Source organism: Miniopterus schreibersii, assembly GCF_964146895.1.
Source record: "Miniopterus schreibersii genome assembly, chromosome: 6".
Classification (NCBI taxonomy): Eukaryota; Metazoa; Chordata; class Mammalia; order Chiroptera; family Miniopteridae; genus Miniopterus; species Miniopterus schreibersii.
In genome coordinates, this window is record NC_138107.1 from 78,076,988 (window position 1) to 78,093,900 (window position 16,913).

At 41.9% G+C, this 16,913-nt stretch overlaps 1 protein-coding gene across 3 annotated transcripts in view; it reads left to right on the top strand.

The window, feature by feature from the left end:
• Positions 1-16,913, top strand: part of UTRN (utrophin) — a 398,636-nt gene that overhangs the window by 93,642 nt on the left and 288,081 nt on the right. For all 3 annotated transcript variants that reach the window (XM_081141495.1, XM_081141496.1, XM_081141497.1), the window contains 9 exons: positions 4,201-4,293; positions 5,710-5,787; positions 6,138-6,230; positions 8,149-8,321; positions 9,071-9,186; positions 9,875-10,035; positions 14,445-14,648; positions 15,548-15,729; positions 16,443-16,593. In XM_081141495.1, the coding sequence (XP_080997621.1) occupies positions 4,201-4,293; positions 5,710-5,787; positions 6,138-6,230; positions 8,149-8,321; positions 9,071-9,186; positions 9,875-10,035; positions 14,445-14,648; positions 15,548-15,729; positions 16,443-16,593 (1,251 nt within the window). The remainder of the gene's footprint in view (positions 1-4,200; positions 4,294-5,709; positions 5,788-6,137; positions 6,231-8,148; positions 8,322-9,070; positions 9,187-9,874; positions 10,036-14,444; positions 14,649-15,547; positions 15,730-16,442; positions 16,594-16,913) is intronic.

The following is a 16,913-nucleotide window of genomic DNA, read 5'->3' on the forward strand; positions in this document are numbered from 1 at the left end:
CAGTTGTCATGTCCCCTCTATGTCTCAGTTTCCTTACCTTAAAGTACTATTATGAAGAAACAAATAATACAGGTAAATAGCACATCTAAATCTCTTAGAACACATCTAGGTGGTGGCTGTTGCTGTGCTGAAGAACATTGAATGTTTCCACTCTCCATTTTGGTATGGTCCACGAGCTAAGAAAGGTTTTCATATTTTTAGGTGGTTTCAAAACAGCAAATGAAGAATAATTATTTTGTGACACATGGACATTATATGAAATTCATATTTCAGAGTCAGCAAATAAAGTTTTATTGGAATACAGTCGTCATTCTGACTGGCTCATTTGCTTATGTACCATTTCTCGCTGCTTTCACATTACAGCAGGGTAGACTGGTTTCAGTAGAGACCAACCACCTGGTCAGCAGCACCTCACTTGGGTACTCTCTGGACCACACACTGGAAGTGTTCTGACCCCTGCCGTAGGGCACAAAGCACTGAATCACCACACCTGCAGGTGTTACTCTCCGGGTTGTAGGTAGAACTTGCTGTTAGGCATAGGCTGGTTCTTTCCCTCCGCATCTGTGACATCCTAAATTGTATTTGTTGGGGGTATGTAGTATTGTGTATTGGCTGGCCATATGTGTGGTCAGCGTGGCTGTGTTTTTGTGTAACTTTGAACTATAGTTTTGGATTTGTATGGATGCAGGTTACCATCCTTCATTGTGTCAGGGAGGAGATTCATAGGCTGTGTTTTCCCCTCTTTGGCTGTCCTGGAGGTCAGCCAAGTGGTCTGTCTGAGGGTGCCAGATGGGAGTACACACTGATAGCACCATCCCTGGGGGTGGGGTGGGAAAGTGCTAGGAGGAGGGGACACAGTACAAAACATATGTCTTATTGTCATCAGCATTTGTCAGAAATTTTGGAACAGAATAAAGAAAGAGTTGTTACTGTAGGGTTTTTGGTTTTAAAGAAAATAAAGGAATTGGTTGCCCTTGTCTGAGTGAGTGACTTCTAGAAAGACAGGACTGACTCAGTCATCTTTGTTTCAACAGAATGCTCCCCAGGGAACCTTTCTCAAAATTTGTTGTTCAGTAAACGAGTGAATGAGTTAGATAAGAGAAAGATGAAAAGAGTGTCTCATCCAGGCAAATTAATGCTACCTCTTAATTAATGCCTCCCACTTCACCACTGAGCAGCAGTGGAGCTCAGGGAAGAGCCCAGTGGGCTGAGTCACGCCGTCTCATGGTACATACCTAAAGCACAGGTGTGCTCTTCTATTAGCATGTTCATTATTTTTGAATGGATGTATCCCTTCCTGTCGTCAATTAGTGAATTCAAGACCTTGAAGATATTTCTCTATGAATTGACACTACCATGTACTCAGGTTCAGAGCCCACTTTTGCATTCTTTCCTGGGATGAAGAAATGCTTATTTGTTTTATTTATCTTTTGAGACATTGTTGAAATTTTATGGCACCTTTATGACAGTAGAAATATTAGAGTTAAAAGTTTGTGAGATGAATGATAATATCAATTATTTACTGAACATCTGTCATCTTAATGTGTGTTTTTTTTAAATCCTCGCCTGATGATATGTTTTACTGATTTTATTTTAATTTTTTAAATAATTCTTTATTGGTTTCAGAGAGAGGCAAGGGAGAGGGAGAGAGAGAGATAGAAACATCAATGATGAGAGTCATTGATCGACTGCCTCCTGCAGGCCCCCGACTGGGGGTCAAGCCCCCAACCTGGGCATGTGCCCTGACCAGGAATCGAACTGTGATCTTCTGGATCCTAGGTCGATGCTTAACTGCTGAGCCATGCCTGGCCAGGCTATGTTTTACTGATTTTAGAGAGAGGAGAAGGAGAGGGGGAGAGAGAGGGAGAGGAAAAGAGAGAGAGAGAAAAAGCTCAATGTATGAGAGAAACATCGATCAGTTGCCTCCTGTATGCACCACCACAGGAGATCAAACCCACAACCTAGGTATGTGCCCTGATGGGAATCAAACCGGCAGCCTTTTGGTGCACAGGATGATGCACCAACCAACTGAGCCACCCTGGGCAGGGCTGTCATCTTAGTTTTTAATAGATGAACAAATAACCACAGAAAGGTCAAGTAACTTGCCCAGAGTTATATGGTGGGTAAGAAGCTCTCCTTGTCTACAGTGAGGTCATCAGCAGACATTCATAGTTAGTTGTAATATGGACAAATACTTACATGTACTTTATTTTATATTATGCTGGTTTATATTATCTTATTTCTAAATGGATAGAGAATTTGAAAAGGCTTAAGCGCCGCTTGGTTATTTGACTGCCCTTGTCGTCATTATTTCCTAAGATCCTTTCTGTGCTTAGGTTGCCCTGTTTGTTTCTCCCATGAACTTGACCTCTATTCTTGTCTCTTTGCTCCAAGGGCGGTTCAGCTCTCCCTGAAAGGGAACCTGGTTATTTGGTGGTAGGTTGCTGAAGAGGACTTTGGTGGGTGGAGAAAGGGGGACGCGAAGGGGCGGCAGCAGGTGACCAGGGCCGCTTCTGCCTTTGCTTCCCTGAGGGCACGTAGTAGGTTTAATGTGCAGTGAACGTCCCCTTGCCCTGCCTCCTGAAGTACTTCTGCCTCTGGACCGCGTCTCCCGCGTCCTGCAAGTCTGTTTGTTACCGGGATCGGTGGAGATAATCTGTGTGTCCCTGACACCATCGCTGCTCAAGAAAATGGCAGCTGGGAAGAGAAGAGCAGTTTTGTTTAGCCTACAAATGAGTCAGTTTATTCTTTACTAATTCTGTGCTGAACACTTTGCCATACTTCCCCTCACGTAGAGTGTTTGGACTGTGGAAAGGCCAATGTTAGAAATCGTTAGTTGACTACACGTTACACCCACAACCATAATGAGTCAGGAGAATAGAAAAAAAGGCATAAATGTGAAACTTCAGGAAACCTCAGGATGGCTCCCCCCTCCTCCAGTTCCAGCTCCGGGTAGCAGTTTGTTTCATACGACTTTGTGTGTATGTTTTTTAAAGCGAAAAGGGCAGAATGTAAAATAATTATTGATCAAAAAATATCTTTATTGTTGAAAGGAGCTAGGACCGTTCATCACTGTGGAGATTTCCTATTAGGAGGGAGAAATGGGACATAACAGAATGATACAGTATTTATGACAGTGGGCTTTCTAGTTTACTGGACATTTTCCTGTAGTATTATACATTATTTGATCTTTACTATAACCTGTGGTTTAGAAAGGGGTTAAATAGCTGACTTAGGTTCACCGGCAAAGTAATGGTCAAACGGATTAAAACGGAGCTTCCTGATTTTGTGTGTGGTAATCGTCCTGTTGGACCCCCCCCCATCAGATCACACAGACGGGGCAGGATGTGCCTGGGGTGGGGTGGGCCTTCTGGGTTCAGACCCCAGAGTATGTTTACCAGGGAAGCTGATGCCATTTCAGTCAGGGAGAAGAGTGTGAGAGTTTAAGAATTCTATAAGCTTTGTTATTCAAAACACTGAACTGATACTGGACTTTGACCCAGAGCCCAAAGCGTTTTAATCATTTAGAAATTAAGAGCTAGGGGGAGAGAGTAACCAAAGAATTTATGTGCATATATACACAACCCAAGGACATGGACAGTGGTGGGGAGAGGGATGGGGGAGGGGGAAGGAACGGGGTGGAATGGGTCATTGGGGAGAAAAAGGGACATCTGTAATATTTTAAACAATAATAAAATTTAAAAAAAAAAAGAAAGAAAAGAAATTAAGAGCTAGGGGTATGGACCTAGCACCCGAGAGCTGAAATTCATGCTCGCACAATGGAAATAGAGAAATGCATTCTCACACCATGAGTGTAAGGGCAGTGATGGAATAAGGACCTGTACACTTTTCGTTGGCCTCTGCCCCGGGTGTTTGTATACTCATTTATAGTTTCACTGCATCTTTTTATGATTCCTTCTCAGGACGATATACCTTCATCAAGGCGTATTGACATCAACCCCAGCTTTATTTGCCCCCTTTCTAAGAAATAATGCAATTTAAATTCGTCAGCTTACATTTGTAATGAGATTTCAAAAGTTCTGTGTATTTATATTTGTTCTTTTTATACAAGGCAAACTTGAAGAGTCAGCTGATCGTCTAGAATTTTTAATCAGAAAAAATAAACCGTCCTTTTGTCTGCCAGGCATGTATGGAATTTTTGCTGTTGAATTAACTGGTATTTTACTGTTTCTTATACAGAGTGGAAAACCACCCATCAGTGATATGTTCACAGACCTCAAAGATGGAAGGAAACTGTTGGACCTTCTGGAAGGCCTCACAGGAACATCGCTGGTGAGAGGAGTCATCTTAGAGAAACAGGCTAATGGATTGCCTGTCTCTGATCATTAGTGATCCTTGAGGACCCACTGGGGCTGCTTAAAATGTAAAAGCTGAAATATGAATGTTAAAAAAAAAAGCATTTTAATGAATTCTTTGATAGAGCAATATTTAGGCTTTCTGGGGTGGGGGGGCGGGGTCTATGTTTATCAAAGATAAAATTACTTTAAATGTTTATTGCTCTCAGGTAGCCCAGTAGAGAATTATAAAGAAGAATGGATATGGAAAGAGGGCATCATGTTTTGAGCAGCAGAACATCTAGAGACACAGTTAAATGTTATTTAACAAATATTAAAACAAAGTTTTTAAAAACTATAGCATTTATTATTATTATTTAAAAAAAATATTTTTATTGATTTCAGAGAGAGAGGAAGGGAGAGGGAGAGAGATAGAAACGTCAATGATGAGAGAGAGTCATTGATCTGCTGCACACCCCCTGCTGGGGATGGAGCCTGCAACCCAGGCATGTGCCCTGACCGGGAATCGAACCGAGATCTCCTGGATCCTAGGTCAATGCTCAACTGCTGAGCCACACTGGGGCCGGGCTGTGGTATTTCTTTTTATTCAAAATTTCATTATTGTCTTTGTGTTTGTTTCTCCATCAAGTCCTACTCTGTTACTTTATGTGCAAGGTACTGTGCACGTAGAAATAGGGCTAACGAAGAGGATGCATTTTATGAAGACAGACTTTAACACCAGGGGTAGAATTACTGTAAAACGTATAGAGAGATGCACTCCCAAAGATGAATTCCTTTCTTGCTTTCCAGATGGTGGGTAGGCCCTGTTGGAGAGGCCAGTCTCTCTCTCAGATAAGATTCCCCAGCCAGTGAGGCAGAAAGACGCCACCCAGATCACCTTTCCCCAGGTGGCATTCCTGCCTTCCCAGTGGGCCCTGGTAATGCCAGCTGGTTAGGAAGCTGGGGTAGCACATCTGAATCCCCCTGCTCTGTCCACACTGGTACAGATATGGAGGTGACATGACTTCTAAAATTTTCTGCATCCAGACCCATTTAGAAAAAAGAAGCTTTGTCCCCTAAACTTGTTTGCACATTAGAATTACTCGGGAATTCTAAAAATTCCAGACCAGAGACTACACCCCAGACTCACTAAGTCACAGTCTTTGGGGGTGGGGTCAGACGGCGGCATTGGTGTCTTTGGACGCTCCCTGGAGATTTCCGTGTACAGGCCAGCGAGGGAACTGCAACCTTAGGGTGGTGGCGTGGGGTGTTGTCCCTCTGCCGACACAGGTGCCAGAGGCCGAGAAGCCACAGAGGGGCTGCGCCGCTGCTGCTGATCTCTGTGCATCTCAGTGTCGTTTTTCGTGGGGATGTGGAGGGACCGTCTCATTTGGTCTCGTGTTTTGTTTTCCAGCCGAAGGAACGTGGTTCCACGAGGGTGCATGCTTTAAACAACGTCAACAGAGTGCTGCAGGTTCTACACCAGAACAATGTAAGTTTGTCGTGTGACCCTCGGGGTCCTTTTGCGCCCCAGGATTAGTTATTGTTGAAAGCAGCCACCTGCTCTGCGTGCGCATTGGCATCAGCTCACTTTTGGGAAATCCTTTTCTTAGGAGAAGTTTTGTACTTCCCTGTGCCTGAAGGAATAGTCGTGCTTTCTCCGATTCCTTTACTGATCTAATGAATAAATAATACATTTTTGAGATTTAGGTTTACCTGATGTTCTGAAGTGAAATTTCTCTGGTCATGCACACGCATTGCTGCGCAGATGTGCTCAAGCAAAATCCTGAGCTTCTATGGAGAAACTGTCTTAAACTTTTAATTTTTTTTTTATTTTAATAGGTGGATTTAGTGAATATAGGAGGAACTGACATTGTAGATGGAAATCACAAGCTGACGCTGGGGTTGCTTTGGAGCATCATTTTGCACTGGCAGGTGGGACATTTTCATCCCTTATTAATAGACACTCTAAATACATCATTTGTGTATTAGTTTCTTAGTGCTACCATCACAAAGTACCGTAAACTGGGTGGCTTCAACAACAGAAATGATTTTCTCACAGCTCTGCAGGCGAGAAATCTGAGATCAAGGTGTCAGCAGGGTTGTTTTTTCCTGGAGTCTCTCTCCTTGGCTTGTAGAAGGTCCCTTCTCCCCTTTGTTCCCACATGGTCTTCTCTCAGTGTGTGTCCATAGTCCTAATCTTTGCCTCTTATGACAAGATACCAGTCACATTGGATGAGGGTCCCCCTATATGATTTCAGTTTACCTTAATTCCCTCTTTAAAGACCTTATCTTCAAATGCATTCACATTGCGAGGTACTGGGGGCTAGCACTTCAACGTAGGAATTTTGCTGGGGACACAATTCAACTCCTAACAATTTGGAATTGAAGAGACTGACAGACTGCTCTATTTTCCTGGCATGGAAAAAAAGAAAGCATCTTTTTTAAATATTGAATTTAAAAATTTCAGGCTTATCAAAAAGTTGCAAAAATAGGTCAGAGAATTTCTAGATACCTTCCTCAGATTCCCCAAATGTTAACTGTTGGCTACTTTTGGGTTCTCTCTTTTTCTCTTTGCCTAAATACCGCAGTGTGTATTTTCTAAAAACAAATTGTTCTAGTAAAATCAAGGAGATTATTTTCTGAGTCTCTCTTTGTGTTTTATGATATTGCCGTTTTTGAAGAGTACTGGATGGTTATTTTGTAGAATGTCCCTCCATGTGGGGTTGGCTGATATTTTCTCATGATTAGACTCAAGTTATTCATTTTAGGCAGGAATGCCACAGAAGTAACGTTGACTTGTTCTTGGTGGACCTCCCCAGAAAGCATGTGCTGTCCAGGAGTTATTTTCTGGCAGGGTTAACCTTCATGGTTGGGATTATATGGTATCTGCATGTCTCTACTGTAACGTGACTGCCCTGTGTTACTAAAAATACCTTGTGAGATATACTCTGAGACTGTGTAAATATTCAGCTACTTATCAAATCTTTGTTCATTAATTTTAAGGTCCAGTCGTAATTCTTAGCTCATCAGTTATTATTATGATGCTTGGCAAATAGGGATTTTCTAAAGTCGTGCTTTCTCCATTTTATTAATTGGCTTTCTGCTTGTAAGGAAGAAATTTCCCTTGTCCCTTGTTTATCTGTCTGTCTCTAGCTATCTGCTTATTTATTTATTCATTCATTCATTGTATATTCAGTGTACACTCAGGGAGTATTACATATTTAATAGGTTATAATTTTTTGCTATTATTATTTCTTTTGATGCTGAAATTTTCCTAGATGTGGCCCATGTGATTGGCCCTCTTACACCAGCTCCTGCGTCCTTTCGACGTGTCTCCCTCATTCTTTGGGCACCTCCTTAAAACACATATGTTACTTTAGAGTAAGAATGTGAAGTATTAGTTCTGCATTATAATCAGGAAAGGCATCCCATTCTTTGATTTTGTAGTCAGTCCAAAGTTCTCTCTTGTGTCCTCATCTTTTGCAGAAAATCATAACTGAGCTTTCTTACTATTAAAAGTTCTTTGTAAATGGATAGTATTAAAATAGTACTTTTTTAGTGACTATGAAAGTACTGTTTGCTGTAATCAAACCTAATACATGTATTGCTTCAGGTATAGAAAATAGGGCAATGTGGAATTTGGAGGTAAAACTCACCTCCAAATCCTACTGCCTCAAAATAATCACTGTTAAAAATGCACTTACCTTTCTAGTGTTTAAGGGAAAATTTGAAATAAATTGCATACCAATGACCTGCTCCATAGTGGATAATTAATGTAATATCCCTCCTTCAGGGACTTGATTCCAGTAGCTGTTTTAAGTTACAGGCAGGCGTGGTTTCTCTCGCACAGGTAAAAGATGTCATGAAGGATATCATGTCAGACTTGCAGCAGACAAACAGCGAGAAGATCCTGCTGAGCTGGGTGCGCCAGTCCACCAGGCCGTACAGCCAGGTCAACGTGCTCAACTTCACCACCAGCTGGACAGATGGGCTCGCCTTCAATGCCCTGCTCCACCGACATAAGTGAGACACGGCTCTACTTGGGCGTGGGATTCCCAAATTTGTATCTCCTCTCTCTCTCCCTCATTGCTAACCCCCTAGAGCTCCTTTGCCACTAACACCACTCTCCTCTCTGCACACGTCCTACTAAAACATTAAGGGAAGAAATAACATGGAAAAAACAACCCATCAAATCTGTAGGACTTACATGGCATAGTGCAGTGTCCGTGGTTCCTTCTACATATTTATAAGTTAAAAAATGTAAAATAATTCACATAGTTCCAACCCACTCATTCAGCACTGACCACTAATATATACAAAGAACTGTGCTAGTATTCATTAGACCAAAGGGAAAGTTCTATAAATTCAATGCAATCTCAATTACATATAGAAAATTTCTTTTTTTCCCATGAAACTTGTAAACAGATTCTAATTATATAAAAGGTTCCTCCTTCCTTTTTTTTTTTTTTTTTTTTTACTATTTGGGAAATATTATATACCATTTTTAGTCTTTCAGTGGTTACCCTAGAAAATGTAATAGGCATATTTAACCATTATAAAAATCTTAGAAAGTTTTATCTGTTGTTTTCATATTTATAAGTTATTTAAAAATATTATATATTTGACAAGTTTTGGGGATATCAAATTAAACTTGTTAATTGAAACTCACAAGCAAAAAAAATCTAAAACTGAAATGTGCTGGATTATAACAATAGCCACTTCATTTCCACATCTTTTGTCTTCATTGCGTTTTATTTGCATGGTGTTTTCAGACCCGACCTCTTCAGCTGGGACAGAGTTGTCAAAATGTCCCCCATTGAGAGACTTGAACATGCCTTCAGCAAGGCTCAGACGTATTTGGGAATTGAAAAGCTGTTAGATCCTGAAGGTATGGTTCAGTGTTTAATTTCAACCTTGATTTTGCTTTACAATTTGGAATACTTGAAGAGCAGTGGTTTTTTTGTTTGTTTTTTAAAGAGGGAATTATGAGAATTAAGTACTGTCCTTCTCTTTGAAACACAAGTGCAAGTCATTTTATTGCAAAGTTATTCTTACTTTTGCACTTAACAATTTGTAGGATCCTTTAGGCGGAAATTGAGTTACATCATTGAATAGTTATTTGGTACCAGCATGAGATTTAAAGTTTTAGGAAAATACAGTTATTAGATAGACAATTCAGTATTTGGCTTATTTTATTTAGATGCATTTTTATATATGCTTCTTGTAGATAGTGTGAAAACTTAAGTTACAAATGTTGTGGAGCTGAATTCTAGACTTATCTTCATAATGTGAATAAAATGTGTCAGCATCTTAAATGTAGCTTATCTTTGAGCACTGGGAAGCTTTGAGGGAAGAATTTTAAGAAATGGGATCCTGAACAAACATAAGAAAGAGTCTTTGCCTTTGGCTCATCTATTATTACATGAAACAGAAACTCACTGAGCTATAGCATTGCAAAGATTATATCATTGCGTTGTTTAGGGGCACTAAGGACAGTTATTTTAAATCTCCTAGTGAGCAGTTCACATATTTCGGACATCTCATTGAAGCCTGTCTTTGTTTCCTTCCCATTTTAGATGTTGCTGTTCAGCTGCCTGACAAGAAGTCCATCATTATGTATTTAACATCTTTGTTCGAGGTGCTCCCTCAGCAAGTCACCATAGACGCCATCCGGGAGGTGGAGACACTGCCACGGAAATACAAGAAGGAATGCGAGGAGGGAGACGTGACTATGCAGGTACAGGCGCCTTCATATCGAAGTGCTCCCCGGCCCTATCTGTTACCTCTGAGCACTGGAGAAAAACACTTTCAGGGGATTTTTTTTCTTGACTAAGAACATCTTGGTTTGTCAGCTTACATTGGCCTGAGAAGTTCAGTTTATCAGCTAGCTGTCACGTGTCACACGCGTGTCATGGGAAGCCATAACTCAGCTGATTCCTTAAGGAGGAAAATACACTGTCTCACACAATAAGGGGTCCGGGGCTGTGATCATGCTGCTGTGTGACCTGCTTAAGAACCAGTGTTGTTCCATCATCTGGTCACCGTCTTTCATCACTGTCATTTTGTGCGAAGGATGGTTTTCCTCATGTCAGCCTGGCTTTGTTTTACTGATTTTCTTCCCCCCCCCTTTTTTTCCTATAACAAGGGTATTTTTACTGTTATAGTTCCACAAGGGCCATCAAAACACAAGCTTTATTTTCTCTTCATTTAGGAAGAATAACTGAAAATATGTCACTTGGTGGGGTTTTTTTTTTTTTTCACTTCAAGGCTTATAATGGTTTTACTCATTAGGATAAAAATTGTTTTTTTCTCCCCCCAGGAGATATAAATAAAGTCATGAATTTTCTTCCTGAATTATCCTACCTTGAATGAATCCATATTTTATCTTACTCTGTTTTAGTCTAACTGGTCCTCTTAATTCATAAAATGAGAGAATCTTAACAATTGGGTGAGACCTTAAAAAGTCATTTGGTCCAACATTTCATCAACCAAGAGATACACATGAATTTCAAAGTGATAAGAAGTACATTTTAGAGAGGCGGCAAGCATGGGCTTTGTGGCTTAAATTTTATTCCTTTCCCTAATTCTTTTAGATTGGTTACTTACCCTCACACCCACAGTTTTATCTGTGAAATCTGGATAAAGCCACCCACTTCATAAAGATAAGGAACTCAGAGTGTTTAAAATCATCTCGATGGGCACTCCCCAAGAGCAGCTGTCATCATTCTAATTTTCCCTTCTTTTGTCTTGGCGTCCATTCTCACCCGACAAATTCCTTTCGAAAATGTTCGTTAATTCTCGTATAAGGATGATGGTCTGGAATTGGCATAGCATCTTTTTTTCTTTTTCCAAGGTTCAGAGAACTTACTTATTTCAGATTTTTCGGGGTAGCAGGTACCAATCCTTTTAACGACTTCATTTCAAAACTAGCATGACTTTGTAAAAGGAAAAAGACCTATTGAGGAAAACAGGCAAGGGATGGGGCCAGATGGTGACAGAGGGCCCCTTTTAGTAGTTTCGAAAACTGAATGATGCTGAGGAAAAGCTGTAATTTTTTATAATTTACTGAAAATACTGAGAAGCATTGTCTAAGGGTGAAGTTGTTACCCTGCAATAACGATGTACCCTTTTGAGTGGCTCAGATAATCTTCTGAGGTTGCTTTTTGATTGGAGCCATTTGTTTTTTGGATTGGGCTCCTTTTGATAGGACGCTGGGATATTTTCCTTCCTATAGTTAAGGTTATTCTGTCTTAAAGAGGAAGGCGATTTCATTTGCCTTTCATGATGTGGAGATAAAATGATTGCTTCTCTTTAGGGCTCAAGGTGACATGATATGAATTGTAGAACCCATTGGCTGTTTAATTAGAGAAAGTGTATTAACACTAACTTCTTCATTTGCATGCTTTCATTAGTGCCTTAGAGATTGCATGAAGCTCATTGAAGAAATAAAATGTGGTCCAGTTTTGATCATTTAGTGTTGGACAGAGCTGGCCTTCCGATACTTTGCCACGAACACCGACAGCCAGCCTTCCTCTCTTGCTGCCTTTCTACAAACGTGCTCTGGAGCTTGAGGGGTGGTCAGCAAATAATTCCTGCATTTCTCTTGAATGTCCCAGTTGAAAGTCTCCTCTTGTGTTTTAATTGATACCTGCTGACATTTGCATTTAGATAATGCCTTCCATCCATGTCCCACCTCCCTAGATCCTAGTGCTTATCTCAGCAGCCTTTGGCTGGTCACTCGGTAAGTTTCCTAGTTCTCAGGTAGCATCATTAGAGCACAGAGCTTTGGTGCTAGAAGTTCTCCAGGGTTATTTTGGCTCTTCAGTTTCAGAATTTGAGGTCCAGAACTTAACCCACTTTCCCTTCTCTGTCTTTGGCACCAGCTGTCTCCTAACTATCCAGTGTTTTGTCTGTGTGCTCACTGATTTGTTTTTTTAAACGCCAGCATACAGTTTACTGGGTCTGTGTTTGATTCTTTCTCCAAGATGTCTCTGGTGTGTGTGTGTTTTCTGCCTCAGCCTTCATGCTCATTGAAGACCTCATCTTCTCTTGTCGTTTACAACACCCAGCCTCCCTCCGCAATTCATCTCAGGCCACCGCACTGCAGTCATGGCGGACTATTTCCTCTGCTTCCCGAAGAGTCTTGTGCATGTGGGTTTCTCTCTATGAAATGCTCCTTCACCCACTGTTTGCATGGCAAGCTTCCAGCCTTTCCTCAATTTCAATGGAACTTTGTCAGAGAAGTCTTCCCTGATTAACTTATTGAAATCCAACCCTACACACTCTTACACACTCACTCATTCAGTTTCTTGCTGTCACAGTAGTTTTATAAACTATGTCAAGAATTTTAAATTGTATCTTGTAGCACTGGAAAGCAGTGAAAGGTTTTAAGTCTTGGGATGCGGTTACGTTTTCAGAGATCACTCTGGTGGCTGAGTGAGACGTGGATGGTAGAGGTGGGAGTGGGTGGCAGCAGGCAGTAAGGTACCGGCTAGCAGGCTGTGCGGGCCTGAGCACGGGATGGCGGCTATGGAGATGGAAAGGTCTGGATGGCTTGGAGGCACATTTTGAAGGTAGGAATTGCTTACATATGAAATGTGGGAGGTGAAAGAAAGAGAGAAACCAAGGCCGGCTCCCTGGTTCTTAGCTGGAGAAGTTTAGTGCATGAAGGAGCCATTTACAGAAATGGGAGAGCCTGAGGGAGACTAAGTTTGGGGGGAAATAAAGGGTAAATAGAGACATGGTTTGATATGCCTCCAGGACATTGAAATGAAGTTGTTAAGGCAGCTGGACGGAGGAGTTTGGAGTTTAGGACCAGAAATATAAAGGCAGATGTCTGTGGGATATAGATGGATCTTTAAATCCAATGGGAATGTATGAAACCACTCAGACCAAGTACACAGAGAACAGAAGAAAGGGCCCAGGAGGAGATTTTGAGGAGATTCATTACTTACAGGTTGGCTGTGGAACCAGGAGGAAAACCAAGGTGGTGTTACTGAGGCAGGGAAAGGAGGGCTTCAAGAGGGTGGGGAGCGTCAGCCACGTGGAGCGCTGCTGAGAGCTTAAGAAAGAAAGAGGGTGACCAGGTCTTGGTTTGCTTGGAACAGTTCTGGTTTCTGTGTGTTATCCTAGCACCGGTTTTGTAAAAATGTTCTCGTTTGTTGGTTAATTACATGGTCATCCTCCAGATGATGCTAGAAAAGTGGATTTTCAGTGGGAAGGTTATTGGTGACACTGGTAAAAGCCTTCTCAGGTGAGCGGTGGGGACCAATACCACATCTGAAAGGGAGAGTTCACGAATTGTAGCTGTCACATACATGAGCATTTCTTATATGGTTCTCTATACATTTTTGTATGTTTGAAATACATAAAAATTGTGGATGAGTGGTAATTAAGTGTAGATAGGCTGCTGGCAGATTTTAAAGTTTTGCTCTGAAAGGGAACAAATGAACAGAAGAGAGACAGTTCATTTGGTTCCAAGGTTCTAAAGTATATAGAAAATAATGCATTGCTTGAGATAAATTTATTCCCATGGGCTTTTCAAAAAAAAAAGGCCAGTAAGTGAACTAAGGGTAGCCGCCTCCAAAAACAATACTATCAACAGCCTGTATGTGTGGCTGCCTTTCGGGGTAAAAAATAAAACGCTAAAATGCATTTCAATAACAGCAGTTTAACTAGGGTCCGTTAGAGTTCCAATTTTTACCTGCTTTTCTGTAGTTTATATTTATCTTTTAAGGTCCAACACGATCCTGCGTGAAACTTTCCTATTTTAGCCCTTGCTGAACTCAAATAACATCTCTTATTGGAACCGTGGAATTTATAGCTTTGCTAAAAGCCATTTTATTTTTGTTCAGAGTGATTCCTGGGGTTATTTGTCTCTTCCCGACTATGTTAGACTCCCCCTGAGCACAGCACCCAGGAGTGCACGCTGCTCCTGCTCTCCTCCCTGTGCCATCCCAGTGCCCTGAATACACGCGTTGCGCCCGCCTGGCCCCGGGCATGGCTCGCCCCGCTCCCCAGAGCTGGCCGAATGCCTGAGGCACAGCGGGTGCTTCCCCTCGAAGGTTCTCCCTGCAGCGTGTCTCTACAGGTCACCTCCCGGTCTTCACGACGCTTGTGGGTTTTCTTTTGACTTCGTTTTCCTAGAGCTCAGCGCCAGAGGAGGAGCGCGGGAGTCCCCGGGCTGAGACCCCCAGCACCGTCACCGAGGTGGACATGGACCTGGACAGCTATCAGACAGCCCTGGAGGATGTGCTGACCTGGCTGCTTTCTGCCGAGGACACGTTCCAGGAGCAGGATGACATCTCGGAGGATGTGGAAGAAGTCAAGGAGCAGTTCGCCACCCACGAAGTAAATAATCTGTAGCCGACCAGTGGCATCTGTCTGGCCCGGCGCCTGTGCCTTATCAGGGGCTCTGCCCCGACCTGCACGTTTACTGAACTCTGCTCCCCAGAAAGGCCGCGGCGCATTGTGATATTTAAATAGGGCTTTGTTCTACTTAAATAGAAGGGTGATTGGCTGTGCACTGGAATTAGGTTTTAGATTTTAGTCTTATCGTAACTTGTATATTCTGTGGAGCCGACACAAATCAATGCACAGTGCCGCTAGTTTCAGAAGCCTGTTGTTACAGTTAAAACACAGGGTGGCTAATTAATACAAATACACCAAGTCTTTAGATTTGGAGTGCTCCCCAGGAAGTGATTATTTTTATGTACTGTATGATTAAGCAAATGTCATACCCAGTGTTCATGTATAATTTTATATAATGAAAATTTCCTAGTATTTCCAGGATATATTATATTGCACTGTATTGATTTGATTGCATGGAGATTTCTTTTTGATTAAGTAGTTTATTTGGTGTGTGTGCCAGCATGTTAATTTGACAGGTCTTACTTGCTGGTTTGGTCTGAAAATAATAGAGATTGTCATATTCTTTAAGTAGTTCTTTTTGGGTGAGCATAGTGTTTTATTTATTCTGTTTTCTCATAATTCCATGTTCACGATCTATCAGTATCATAATCAGCATTTACTTAAAACCAGTTGCTACTATCTGATGTAATATTGCTCTCTTCCATCGATTCCCCCTTTTGCTTAGGCCAGCTGCCTCTTTCCTGTATTCAAAATTGGGTCAAAGTCTACGTTATTTACACTGTGCCTTTTTCTGCAGCTTTGATAATTAAGCATTAATAATTTATTTATATATTTTTTGCAATGAGCTGCTCAAAAATCATAATGATGTTCCTGTCTAGGCCTTTATGATGGAGCTGACCGCACACCAGAGCAGTGTGGGGAGTGTCCTGCAGGCCGGAAACCAGCTGATAACACAAGGAACTCTGTCAGATGAAGAGGAGTTTGAAATTCAGGAACAAATGACCCTGCTGAATGCCAGATGGGAGGCACTTAGGGTGGAAAGTATGGACAGACAGTCCCGGTGAGTGGAAGCCAAGAAATTAACACTTTATTCCATAAAGTGCGCTGCCCCATTTAGCTGGAAATCATTGTCTGCCTGTCTGTGAAAACAAGATAATTACAGAGCTTGCCTTGTAAAATTTGACTCTTTTCTTTGTGTAATGTTGCCGGACTTTTGTATGATCGTTGTTTCTCCTTTGATGTGTTAACCAGATTAGAAGGTGAAGGTTGGAGTACAGAAATTAGGAAAAAGGAAAGGACATTTCATATGGACAGTTATTGATTTGCAGTATTAACCTTGGCTAACCATTAACTCGATATGAAGACAGGATTATGTAGTATTTATTTAGTTTGGTTTTGTAACATTTTTTTAAAGCAGTCCCCCACCCCCCACGGTCATTTTATTTTCTGCATTGGGTATTAAGGAGCAAACTGCATTCCCTTGTCATTTCCACCTATTTAATATGCAGGAATTCCTGATTGAAGAGACAATGATTCTGATAGGAATAGTGGGTGCTGTTATTTGCATTTTTGGACTGCATTTAAATGACACCTTTTAGGAAGGACATGGAAGTTTGCTTGATTCTGTACTTGAAGACTAAATGCTACTTTAAATGGTTAGACAGGAATGCGTTTCCTTGCCCCGTTCCTTTGCTGCCCGGGGTGTGTATTGTGTGCATTTGCCTTTGCAAAGGGGAAAAGCGAGTGGGATTAATGCTGCGCCCTCCTGGACAGGCTGCACGATGTGCTGATGGAACTGCAGAAGCAGCAGCTGCAGCAGCTCTCTGCCTGGCTAACGCTCACGGAAGAGCGCATCCAGAAGATGGAAACCTGCCCCCTGGACGGGGATCTGCAGTCCCTCCAAAAGCTGCTGGAAGACCATAAAGTAAATCCCGTTCATGTTTCTTTTATACCTTATCAAATGTGACATGGCAGCACTTAGCATTCTCAGGGGCCTCTGTCATCAGGGCAGCGGTGGGGCACTTCTTCCTTGTCCCCTTTTTCAGCATCTTAGAGGGTGGAGTTCCCAGGGATGCGACTTTTCTGGGATGGGTGCCCAGGTGACGTTTCGTATGGGTGTGCATAGTGTTCTTCGGAAAGCGCACAGCGTCTCTAAGATTCTCGAGGGTGTTTTGGACCTGTAAGTGCTTAAGAGGCCCCGGGCGTGGGCATGAGTGCCGTGTGTGGGTAAAGAAGCAAACCCTA